The 13,081-nt window shown below is 38.6% G+C and overlaps 2 protein-coding genes across 2 annotated transcripts; both read left to right on the forward strand.

Annotated features, from left to right (window-relative positions):
• Positions 1–289: 289 nt before the first annotated feature.
• On the forward strand, positions 290–3,850 carry LOC126794113 (uncharacterized). The gene is made up of 6 exons (XM_050520764.1): positions 290–513; positions 1,115–1,206; positions 1,319–1,495; positions 1,946–2,044; positions 2,464–2,706; positions 3,189–3,850. Exons 2-6 carry the CDS (start codon positions 1,132–1,134, stop codon positions 3,606–3,608), a joined length of 1,014 nt encoding a protein of 337 aa, XP_050376721.1. The 5' UTR covers positions 290–513; positions 1,115–1,131; the 3' UTR covers positions 3,609–3,850.
• A 7,260-nt stretch (positions 3,851–11,110) lies between these two features.
• LOC126795877 (aspartic proteinase NANA, chloroplast-like) lies at positions 11,111–12,619 on the forward strand. The gene has a single exon (XM_050522611.1). It carries the CDS (start codon positions 11,111–11,113, stop codon positions 12,617–12,619), a length of 1,509 nt encoding a protein of 502 aa, XP_050378568.1.
• Positions 12,620–13,081: the final 462 nt, after the last annotated feature.

A 13,081-nucleotide genomic window follows, 5' to 3' on the forward strand; every position in this document is an offset into this window, starting at 1 on the left:
AAAAGAATTTGTCTAGATTATTCAATTTTTTTTGTTAGACTAGATTATTCAATTTACACAACTTTGTGGGAAATAAATATTAAACTGTTTCCTTGTAAACTCCGACAACGGCACACACCATTATTCATGCGAATTTCCTCAAAAGGGCAGTGGCAACACCGTAACCCGATGTAACCCCCTTAAATTATTCGTGGACAGTCCAGACTTTTCCACCCCAAGGAAAAAACGACACCATGGAAGGTTTGTCCGAAAAGTCTACACCACAAAACAAAACAAAGACGGAAGGGGTTGAAGCAGAAATGGCTTTGGCTTTTTACAAAGCATGTGTTCGGCCGTGGCACTGCGATCCCCAGATCCCTGTTATGTTCTCAGCTTCTTTCTCTCTCTCTGTGTTTTGTACTTGAACACTGTAGTTGACTTGGGCTCAGATGGGTTTCACTGACATCTAAGGAGCTCCGAGATATTAGCTTTGCACAGACTCAGTCAGCCACCCAGTTCTGTTTCTGGTCGCAGGTGAGGTCTTTGTCCCCTTATAGTTAGTGGGCCGGGTTGATGGTGTCTAAAGCCCATTTCTTTTGTATCATGAAGAATTGTGCTTGTTGTTGTATCATATTTGGTTAATTGTGTATATGCATGAGTTTTTGATTGTTTTTATTTTTATTTTTTTATGATCCATTGTTATGTTTGTGTCAGAATCGTTATAGATGAGTAGATAATAGTAAAGTAGTCTCGTTTAGATTGGATATGGATATGTGGATAGCTAAGGAAGAAAGGTTTTATTAAGTTCGTAGGATTTGGACTTGGATGGGTTTTTACAGAGATATAAGTCGAATTAACGGGTAGTTTACTTGCCAAAAGCGAAAAGGTAAAGTGATTGACTACAATAGATGTTGTTAAATGATACATTGAACACAGGACATATTCAATTTGTGTTTTGTGGGATACAGAGTATTTTGTTACAGATAATGAAATTCATTGTAATTGATGATGAACAATGGTGAAGAGGACTAAGAAACCAGGACATAGGTTTAGAAGTCTCCATTTTTGAATTCATTGAAATGGTCACTGTGAAACTAGAACACAAGTGTTGAAGCCTCCATTTTTTGATTTGCAGAGTTTTCTCTCAAAACTATGAGTGCGTCAATGAAAAAGTGTTCTTCGAATGGCTCTGAGATTATTTTAACAAGTGAAGAGCAGCAGACAAAGGTATCTTTACTTCTTCAGTTAATGGGGGTCTGTTACTTGTTTGAAATCTATTAGTTAGGGGTACGAGCTCTTCAACTATTATAATTTACCTTTATAATCTTCATGATTTCAGATAAATGATGTGAGAAAGTTGTTAGGGACAGTGCCGGAGAAGTTGTCTTCGTACTGTTCTGATGCATCCATTGCAAGGCATTTAAGGGCCAGAAACTGGAATGTCAAGAAGGCTACGAAAATGTTGAAAGATACCTTGAAGTGGAGGGCAGAATACAGACCGGAGGAGATTCGTTGGGTATGCCATCATTCATTGTCTTATAGTCAGAATTCTGGAACAGAACGTGTTAGATTTTACCTTTTTCTTTTTCTTTTTCTTTTGCTTAAGACACGTTTCCACTCTTTAGGTTTCTAAAAACCAGTAGCCACTTTGAGTGGTCTAGAACTGAATGAGGTCTGATAATCTTATGCATTTCTATCCTGTACTTCTTTCTTTGTTTTGCTATCCAAGATAAGCTGGCCTCTGTTGTTCTCTGTTTTAGAAAGTATGATATCCTAGAGTACACCTATTAGCCGTTTTATTCTTTTGGAATCCAATCCTAACCTATGATGTGAACTGTAAACGAACCCTGGACTGGACACTAGCAGTCTAAAATAATAAAAGTTATGAGCAGATTCTTTAAGGGTTGAGTTCTTTAGGTACTGGAGAGAATATATTTACAAATTAAATTGTGTCCAATTCTTATAGGAGGACGTAGCTCGTGAAGCAGAGACGGGAAAAATATACAGATCAAATTATGTGGACAAGCATGGGAGACCAGTTCTTGTCATGAGACCGAGTTGCCAGGTTACATGCCTACCTCCGGCCTCCATAAATTATTTGTTACTTTATGAAATTGGCTGTTATAAGTAAAAGTTTGCACTCCCTTCATGTTTGATGCATACTCTATTTTTTATTCCGACTTGCCCTATAAACTGAATTTATTTCTTTACTTAATTTATCTCATCTAACTAAAAATATCACATTTTTTTGCTGGATACCTGTTTCAAAGTTTTTATTTTTATTCCTTATTATCATCAAGTTCAGAGAGTATCAATTATAGTGCATTATGAGTAATTTCCACATCCAATTGTTTTCCTGAATCATTGCAAGCAATGCTTTGGAGATCTAAGTTTCAGCAGACAGCTAGTTTTAGTTGTTTGAAAAAAGATAGTCAAAAAGTTACTTTTCCTTCTTATCTAGATTTTCATTTATGTCAATTGCAGAACTCAAAGTCAACGAAAGGTCAGATACGATATTTGGTATATTGCATGGAGAATGCTATCTTAAATCTTCCACCAGACCAGGAACAGATGGTGTGGCTAATTGATTTTCAAGGCTTCAATTTGTCACATATATCAGTGAAAGTGACTCGTGAAACTGCCCATGTTTTGCAAGACAAATATCCAGAACGCCTAGGCCTTGCAATACTCTACAACCCACCCAAGTTTTTTGAGCCATTCTTTACGGTAAGCTCAATTCTGATCCCAATCATGTTGCTTAATAACCTCTTCACTAGAAATATACTTCTGAACAGGACCATATATTATTTCTCTGTAACAGCATAGTTTTGCAATTATACAACTTCAGTCATATATGCTGTTTGAAATTTTCTGTTGTTTTCGGTTTATGAGGTGGACTAGCTAGATTTGGAATCTGGGAGATGTCATTTGTATAATTTTGAATTTTGATTTAACAAGATCCAAGAGCAATAAGAGTTCACAATAGCGAGCAACTGGCTTTTCATTTTCATTTGTCTTGGGCCATTACTTTGGCTTTTTAAAGTGCTGGCCATCCGTTTGCTATTTTAATTAATTTTCATAAAGGAGAGGGGTCGGAGGACCACCATTACTTGGCGCTCTAACATGTCGAGAAACTGGGTGGCAAAAGCATATTATGATTTCTAATACTGTACTTATGATGCAGAACTAATGTAATGTATTTATCGCAGTTAGTAAAGCCTTTTCTAGAGCCAAAAACTTACAACAAAGTCAAATTTGTGCATGCGGAAGATGTCAACACCAAGAAGATAATGGAGGACCTATTTGATATTGATAAACTTGAGGCTGCATTTGGCGGAAATGATACTGCAGGTTTTGATATAAATAAATATGCCGAGAGGATGAAAGAGGATGATAAGAAGATGCCTTGCACAACTGGAAATCCTCCCTTGGCAGCCTCACAACCTGTCCTTACCAGTGCTGCTCTCTCATTGGATCCTGTCAAGTTAGACTCAAGTTCAGATGCTTCTGATAATGGGAAAACAGACAGTCCCTTATCCCATGGCATAGAACCAGAAATTGTCTCAGAACGCCATATGGCAGTGACTGCTAGTACCACCAATTCTACTGATGTTGTAGATCAAGTATAATGTCGTTTCAAGATTCAGGTACGGTGACTTAACTGTAGTCATGTTTCTTCCTGACCCTTTGGCTGCCAGGTTAGGTAATTGATATATAGAGGGCTCCTGTAAACTCCTATTTTTAGTTAATTTGTTTTGAGCATATTGAAACTCCATGAATGAATTCACCTTTTGAAGTTGGTTAGAGCTCAAAAAAGTAGTTCCCAAAACCAATTCAAAGAATGTGTTGCATCTCCTTACTTCATTTAGGCATTTTTACAATAGGACACTGCACAAGTTCGTGAAGCTTGACGTAATTTTCAACTAGTTCATTTATGAAATACCGTATTATGGGATTTAATGCTTTAGTGTCAGATTTTTCTATGTACTGCTGGCTCTTTCCGATGAATAGGTGATGATAATGGTTGGATCAACATTGCCGTTTTTGTTATATGTTAGACAAACCTGGTTTTGCGGTGGTATTATGTATCTACGAGGATCAGCTATCAATTCTCTCCTACCTTTTGTGGTGAGTTTTCTTAGTTTGGTCGCAGTTATGAGGCTTTTATGTCTCGTTTTCATTTTCTCCACTCCTTGTTCTACCCCAGTTTCGCACCACGCACCAAGTTCCCGAACCTACTATCCTCCATCTCAGACACCTCACCGGCGCATCCTCTCATCTTCCACCCTAATTATCTGTCCTTGAAGGCTTGATGACAAAGGTATGCAATTTCAATTTTGATTGGAGAATAGGCCCCTGAGGGTAAAAGCTTGCCCTCTCTTACACCGCAGAAACAACTTGAGTGACTCATCTTTGAGCTTCCGAAGGTAGTTTCGGACAAGTACAGGATACCCAAATCAGTTTACCCTCCCTCAGTAAGAGCAAGAGGCATATGCTAATAGCATCAACTTCTTGAGAGAGTACACTAGTTCCAACCCCCGTAATCAGCTCCAAATCACATTCCAATCTATCCCTGCCTTCCAAGACGCTCCAAATCCAAAAATACTGCAATCCTCACCAACTCCAAATCGAAGACATTTAGAAAGAAGCCCTTCGAAGCCCCTCTACAAATCAATGTCCGCCCAATTCTGGACAAATAAGCTTTGTTAAAAATGCTGTTACACCCTAAAACCCAAACCTCCCTCATTCTGGGACGCAAAACTTCTCCCACTTTCTCCGATGAATTCCTCTTCCACCGGAACCTTGCTGAATGCCTATTGATCACCTCACAAACCCCCGCCGGAAGCTGAAAAATGGTCATGGTATAAGTAGGTACCGACTGAGCCACAGCCTTCATTAAAATCTCTCCTTACTGCCTTGACCCTCTCCCAAACTTTCATTTTGCTCCTCCCTGTAATTGAAGGTAACATGAATAACGTTCGTCAACATGGAACACTTTTTATATCTAAGGCTTCGCTACATTTTTTTTCTCACAATATTTACATTCATGGCATTTACCAATCAATTTTCATTGTCTTATCTCCCAAGCACATAGAGGTATGAGCTTCCTGATATAGTTCTCATCGTCTTAACTCCCAACAGGGTGCGATCTCCGTGTAATATATTATTATGACACATTTATTTTAGACTTAACTCAATAGTTTGTGTCTAAGACACTAACATTTCTTTCAATGAGATCTATGTAAGAAATCGGTGGAAACCAAATAAGCCACTAAGGCTGTGTTTGTTAGCCCGGATAACTGGATAAGATTTGATTAGGATATTAATTGGATTAGATTACGATAAGATTTGATTATTTCAATCATATCCTTTCAGACTTCAGTTGTTTGGCTTACTGGATTGGATTAGTACAAGAGCGATCTGTGTTCGTTTTCCCTTCGACTCGATTCACTCGATCAAATCATGAAAGAGCTTTATCTCCAAGACATGAACCGCCACCAAATGTTTTTTCCAAAACAGAGATCGTTATCAGATTATCCCAAGGCGAAAGGACTCAGAAATTAATAACTCATCCCTGGCAATGCCGCTGCATTCGGGTTTCGATTTGCTGTCAGGAACTCAGGATTGTACTTGGTTGAAGTGAAAATTGGAACACCTCCTAGGAGTTTCTTGTTAGCTGCAGACACAGCGAGTGACTTGACATGGATCCGTTGCGCATACAATGGAACGTTGACAAAAGAAGACAAACAGAAAATGATAATGATGAAGAAGAAGAAACACCCTTTAGGCCGTCACGGCGAGACATCACATTTTTTTAACAGGAGGAGGGTATTTCAAGCTGATCTATATATCTTCGACCTTCAAACCTCTTCCATGCTCCGATGGTATGTGCACCTTTGGGCTTGCACACATGCAGTCTTCTAGTGAGTGTCCAACTCCATTGTCGCCTTGCAGATACAATTACACCTACTTGGGAGGTAATGTTGTAGAAGGTTTATTTGGGTATGATGCTATTAAGAGTACCTCTCGCAAATGGTAGCAAAAAAAAGCTACCTAATGTGACAATTGGCTGCAAGAGTCCATCGAAAAGTTTGCAAATGGTGATAGCATTCTGGGTTTAGGCTTCGGCGAGACGGCGACTACTCATTTTCTGAGACAGTAGTTTCTTATAATGTTTCCCTCAAGTTCTCTTACTGCCTAATGGATTATAGGAGCCGCTCCGGTGTGTCTAGTTATCTTACATGTGGTCCTAATAAGCAAGCAATTTGTTGTAACCCCATTTTTCCTTGTAACCCCATTTTTCCTCCCCCTTTCTCCGCACCCGCACCTGCACCTTTGGAGGCGAAAATTTCCTTCAGACCTGACCCGGATCCGGCCAACCCGACCCAACTTTTCCGGCCGACTCCGGCGGTTTCAGGCGACCGGGCCGACCCATATAGCTTCGTCTCCTCCTTGTGCGCCTCCCTGTGGTGGTGGATCGTGGAGTAGCACGCCGATTTTCACGCATCAAAGCCCGAAAGTCGACCCTAATACCCGTCAGTGACCCGGTTGTGTTCTTCAATTTTCCGGCGATCTCCGGCGAGTTTAGGCTTCACCACCGGTCTCAAACTCCTTCCCTCAACATCGTCAACAACCCCTGCAAAGGTTTTGAGCTAAATCTCGAACCAAGAAATTTCAATTCTAGGGTTCTTGATTTGAGATTTTTCGGAAATTCTGAAATTAGAGGTTTTAAGCTTTGATTTAGATTTTGTTGTGAACTAAGAAGTTGTTAGGAATGTCATTTAGATTGTGGTGGTGAAATTTGGTGGTCATTGGTGATAGTCGGTGAACAGTGTCCCGTATGAACAGTTTGTGAACAGAACTCTGTGAAAAGTGTTCTGTAAACAGTAAATTTGAACAATGTTTACTGAACAGTACATTTGAACAGTGTTAGTGAAAACAGTAAATATGCGCAATTTCTGTGTACATTGTTTTATGAACAATATTTAGCTATACTGAAAATCGTCACCTGATATTTTACGTATCATTTTCTAAGCATTTTATCATGCTATTAGGTGACTGACGAAACGAGTGAGGAAACTATTTTCAGTGTCGTGGAAGTTGCACGCAAGAAATAGTAATATAATTATTGAATTTAGTTTGAGTTGTTACCATAGTCATTGCATCATTAGTTTATAAAAATTATTTTAAAAAAATATGTTTTGGTTTAAATTACATGAACTTGATCGTCTACGGTTCATGAGTAAGTGAAACGCTATTTTAATAAATGATTTTGAAAAGGTCTTTTGTGATTATGGACTATGGTGAATGTGCGTAAATCTCACTATGACAAGCCTACCCTTGGTGGTGACTCATATTTACGTTTTCTTAAAAAGATCGAACTATGACATGTATATAATATAGTGGGTTCTGTATATGTATAAAATGGTAAATACGATACATATATATGAGTTGCTATATTATATACTGTTACGTTCTTATTTTCAAATAAATTATACTGTGACAACTATATTTATTTCATTTGAGCAAAAGTCGCTTGTTGTAGTACAATAACATGGGTGGATTGTTATTGTACATGGTTTTAGCATTGAGTTTTGTTAAAACGTTTTCTGTCTTCGGACGTGTGTTATGTCTTCAGACGTGTTTTTCTGTCTTCGGACGTGTTTTCTGTCTTCAGACGTGTTGACATGTCGGAACCTAGCATTGGTCGGGCGAAAGTTACGATACATTAGAGCTCTAGTCTGTCTGCCGGTGTACTGGCATGAGAGGCAACATATTGGTTACCGGCTTATGAGTACCCATATTTTTAGATATTGGGTAGCAAGTGGTTGCCCAATGTTTGGCGGCGTACTTCATGAGGGGTAACAGATGAGTACTTAGAGCTCATGAGTACCCGTATTATAAATGTATTTGAGTAAACAAATGGGTTGTCAGATTTTTCATGAGCACTTATATTTTCAGATATTATTGGACAACCAGATGGGCCATCCAATAACTCATGAGTACATTTATAATTAAATGTTTTCAGTATTTTTCTTTTGTATTTATACACGAGTTACATTGTTGTTTTACTCATACGAGATGCAAAGCTTACCGGGTTTGTGTTTACAATCCCGGTGCACATATTCGATGGTGTAGGGAATAGTTCTGCAGGTGTGGATTAGCAGAATTAGAGGGCTTTCGCTGAAGATTCTCGAAGATTTCCTTCTGCTGTTTGTGGTGAAGATAGAGTGAATTATACATTTCCATTGGTTGTGTATTATTCAAGTCGACTGAGTCATGATGTGGACTCAGTTTCGATACACTGTTATGATAAGATGATTTCAATATACTTGAGATTGTTTTAGAGTTTTCATGACTTCGATTTCGAATTTTTATCATTCAAAATTCGGGGTTGTGACACAATTAACAGAACAATGACACAGAGTTGGTTATGATGGGGGATAACCAAGACGGCCAGACCGGCTAGATTTTTATGGAGTAAAAATAGCCGGCATCTCAGTCGACGGGGGCAAATTATTAAACATACCAAGTCAAGTTTGGGATGTGAAGCCTGCATGGCGGTGGTGTAATTCTTGATTCCGGCCACACCGTCACATTGCTAGCCGTACCGGCTTACGAAGCTGTCATGGATGAACTGAAAAAGGCTTTGTCGTCAAAATATAAACCTTATCCCAGTGATGACCTGCCGTTTGAGTTCTGCGTCAATGCCACCAGATTCGACGAGTCTTCGTTTCCAAGACTTGCATTTCATATTACAGATGGGCGTCGATTTGAGCCACAGGTGAGGAACTATGTTATAACACCAGATACCAGTACCACAAGGGGTTGGTTCAGGTGTTTAGGGTTCAATATTCTTGGTAAAGATGGGGTTTCCATAATTGGCAACCAAATGCAGCAAAACCATCTTTGGGAAATTGATATTCAGCGTGGTACAGTGGGTTATGCTCCTTCCAACTGCATCTAATAATTCTGTATTGAGCTCACCTGATATGTGCATGCATGCTTGAAACCACAATACTAGTTAGCCTGTGATCTTGTCATTGTCAATAATCTCTTTATTTTTCTGTCTTTCTCTTTATAATTTTTATTATAAGAAAGGGGATTATTGAAGATGATCCTTCCTCAAGCAAATAATGTTCGCAACATCAAATTAAGAGAAGAGCGCGCCTACGAAACATAATCAGTTTTAAATTTTAATTACCATTATCTAGATTATGACCCAATTAGCTAGAGCATAAACAATAAAATTAGCCGTACGTAAATTAAAAGATCCAGAAGTACGTAGCTATATATTTGTTAATTAAAGTGTACGTACGTAGATATTTAACCGGAATGATGACCAGTGTTGATGAACTTTTAACTTGATTGGAACCCCTTCGTTGAGCAATCCTGAGGTTATATATATATTTCAGAGTGCTATAGAAGTCGATTCCTGAGGCTATCTTAGAGTGATATAACTTCTATAGTAGACACTGACACACCATTGACAAGCCTACATACATGAGTAGTCAAGCCACAAACAGTACGATAAAAAAATTGCGTATTGATTTGAACTTGCAGTTTAGAGGCTAACCCTAATCCACGAAGTTCTAACACGCTTGCCCGCTTTGTTGTTGATCTCTTGAAAATCATGAATATGCATTATCTAGATTAGATGTTATTGACTTGGTCTCTCGATATGCAGTGACAAGCTGCTCCCCCGCCCCCCGGTTGTTTGCTCCGGCGATGGCGACAGTGGAAGTGAGCCGCATAAACATGGCATCGACATAGCTCATGCTACTCATGATGCTAGTGTTTACGTAGCAGAGAAACCAGCCCTGACCCTAGCTATCTGAGAGAGAGAGAGAGAGAGAGAGAGAGAGAGAGAGAGAGAGAGAGAGAGAGACCTCAGGGGTGTCTAACGTACGTACTTGACTCGAAATTTTTCGAAAATGATAGGTTGGAAACACACTACAAATATATCTCAGAATTCACGTATTTATTTCTTTCATCACACTTTATTTTTTTTTCAACTCTACCTTATATGTTGTTTCAATTCCTAAGTTTCTTGAAATTTTTTTGCTTCTATCAGACAATGTTGATCAGTTGACGTGCAGTCGATTTGGACGTCATATATATCTAACTAGCACAGCCATATCAATTAAGAAAGCTAACTTAAGAACTCATAAAAAAACAGAAGCAAAATCGTTGGCTATTGGAATGATTTATTTTTTGGAAAAAAATGGGAAGATATTTTTGCCGCATAACAATGATTATTTTTCTGTTGCACTATAATCAGTACTAATAAGTACCTATAATCAGTAGTGATGCTAAAACTGAAATTTAATAAGATGGTGGAAATATGATGTAAATATTTAGAACAGGTTCAATATACGCAGACAACGCAACACCATGCATGTTCTCATATAACACAAACTAACAATTGAGGCAATTTTGACTAAACCCATATATAATTATGAATGGAGAAATTACTCTATTGGCGTTCTTCTAGCTAACACTAATAACTATATATATATTGGGAGAAATATCAAAGAGATTTTTGTCAAAAAAAAATAGCATAAATATATTGGCACGAAAAAAGTATACTCAACTACGAATCTATGTTATTTTAGTAATTATTTTACAATATCTAACTCCTAGAACAAAATGTATCTGATTGGTCGTGAGTTGATATTAATTATAAACTGCAGGTGTTTAATGTTATGATGTTGTTTGGAACTGCAGCCAGTAGCCTTTCTGGTATGTTTCTATTGTCTTCGATAAGTTATTTCCCCCCATTTTTAATGTAGAAGGTTTCAGTTATTTACACATTCTAGTTTCAGTAATGTAGTTGGTTTGTGTATGTGATTTCGAATACCATTAAACAAAATGTAGTTAATTCCTCATCAATCGTTATGAATTGCATGCAGCCCTTCTGGCAATGTAATAAAATCTTCAGTCAGTTGATAATTTCTAATTTCAGGTGTACAAAACGGTTACAACAAGAATTATCTCACATTGTACGTCTAAATTTAGCTCTCCCGCCTCCGATTTTAGTCATCCCATGTCCACATGCATGATCCATCCATCCTTCTATTCTAGTTTCATACTTTCATTCTGAGTCATCATTTCATTTCTCCAATCAATGATGAAGGGGATGAGATCAACTGGTTCAACAACATTCCTCTTCATCATTTTCTGGCTTTCTGCCATTCATCATGGACTTCTGCATGTTTGTGCAAATGGCGAGCATACCATTAGGTTACCGCTAGTTCACAAGTACTCTCCTCATTTCAAAGGAGGAGTTGGTTTGATCAATAAAACAGATATAGATGTCATGAAAGAGCTTCATCTCCATGACATAATTCGCCGGCAAACGATTTTCCTGAGGAACAATAGGGATGGTCGTCAAATCCCAAGGCGAAAGGACGCAGAAACCAACTCATCATCCCTGTCATTCCCGGTGCATTCTGGTTACGATATTATGTCGGGGTTGTATATGGTCGAGGTAAAAATTGGAACACCTACCAAAAGTTTCTATTTGATTGCAGATACAGCTAGTGACTTGAATTGGGTGGATTGCAAATATGATTGGACGTTGAAAAATGAGGCTAAACAGAAACTATTAGACGAGGCGAAGAGAAACCATCATGCCGATCAAAGGAAGCCTTTACATTTTCTCAAGAAAGGTAGGGTATTTCGTGCTGATCTATCATCGACCTTTAAACCTATTGCATGCTCCAATCCTCTGTGCAAGAATGACCTTGTACAGATGCATGCTTATCCATACTGCCCAACGCCAACGTCGCCATGCAGATACAACTACACCTATATGGGAGGTAATAGGGCAGAAGGTTTCTTTGGGTATGACACTATTACAGTACCCGTCGCAAATGGTGGCAAAACAAATCATTTACCTAATATGCTGATTGGCTGCTCAGAGGTCACATATCAACTAGACGAAGGTGATGGCATTTTGGGTTTAGGCTTCGGTGACTACTCATTCCCCGAGTCACTAGTTTCTACTAAGGTTGCCGGCAAGTTCTCTTATTGCCTAATGAATCATATGAGCAACTCGAGTGTGGCAAGTTATCTTACGATTGGTCCCAATAACCAAGCTGTTACAAGCCCTATGAGGTACACAGAATTGGTTATGAAGGACGCCAGGGGCCTCAAGACTGGTAACTATGGCGCAAAACTATCAGGCATCTCAATCGGTGGCACATTATTGAAGATACCAAGTCGAGTATGGGATGAAATGACGAGTCTTGGTGGTATAATATTTGATTCAGGCTCGACCAACACATGGCTAGCCCCACCAATTTACAGAGCTGTCATGGACGAACTGATAAAATCCTTGTCAAAATATCAGAAAATCAAGATAGATGCCGTCCCATTTGATTTCTGTTTCGTTGATAAAGGATATGACGAGTCTTTGGTGCCAAGACTTGCATTTCATTTTGCAGGTAATGTTATATTTGAGCCACCGGTAAGAAACTATGTTTTGAGTGTGAGAGACAAGGTCAAGTGTCTAGGGTTTGTTCCAGCTTTCGATGGCCAGTCTATGATTGGCAACCAAATGCAGCAAAACCATCTCTGGGAATTCAATGTTTTAGGTGGTAAACTGGGTTTTGCTCCTGCCATCTGCAACTTGTAATTTCTACTTATTATTGAGTTTTTCATGAGCAAGCTAGCTACTGTTCTAGCTTTGCAATTGGGGATTTGGGGGTGTAGTGTGGTTCTGTTTTTTCTTAATGTGATCACCCTAATATTTTCTTATTGTATCAATCAGTAATCTTTATCAAGAAATAAAATCAGGCCAAAATAATTGTACAACTTTTCTTGGTCTTTTCAGGCCTGATTAGATTTATGTACTTGCTGATTTGATTAGGTTCTGAAATGACCAAAGAAGGCAGTTATCGAACACATTGTGTTGCCAAATGCTGTGTTGTCATATAATTTTCCAAAATGTCAATTATAGTTGGTGCCTTTAAAGGCTAGTCAGAATTGGATTTGGTTCATTGTTAAGGCTCAAAGTCCAGTAGAGCCGAAAAGGTTAATCAATCTAATCTTGGGCTTATAATAGGTTTGCAAACTCCCACTCTATCCTCTTCCTGAA

The sequence above is a fragment of the Argentina anserina genome, chromosome 5, assembly GCF_933775445.1.
Source record: "Argentina anserina chromosome 5, drPotAnse1.1, whole genome shotgun sequence".
NCBI lineage: Eukaryota > Viridiplantae > Streptophyta > Magnoliopsida > Rosales > Rosaceae > Argentina > Argentina anserina.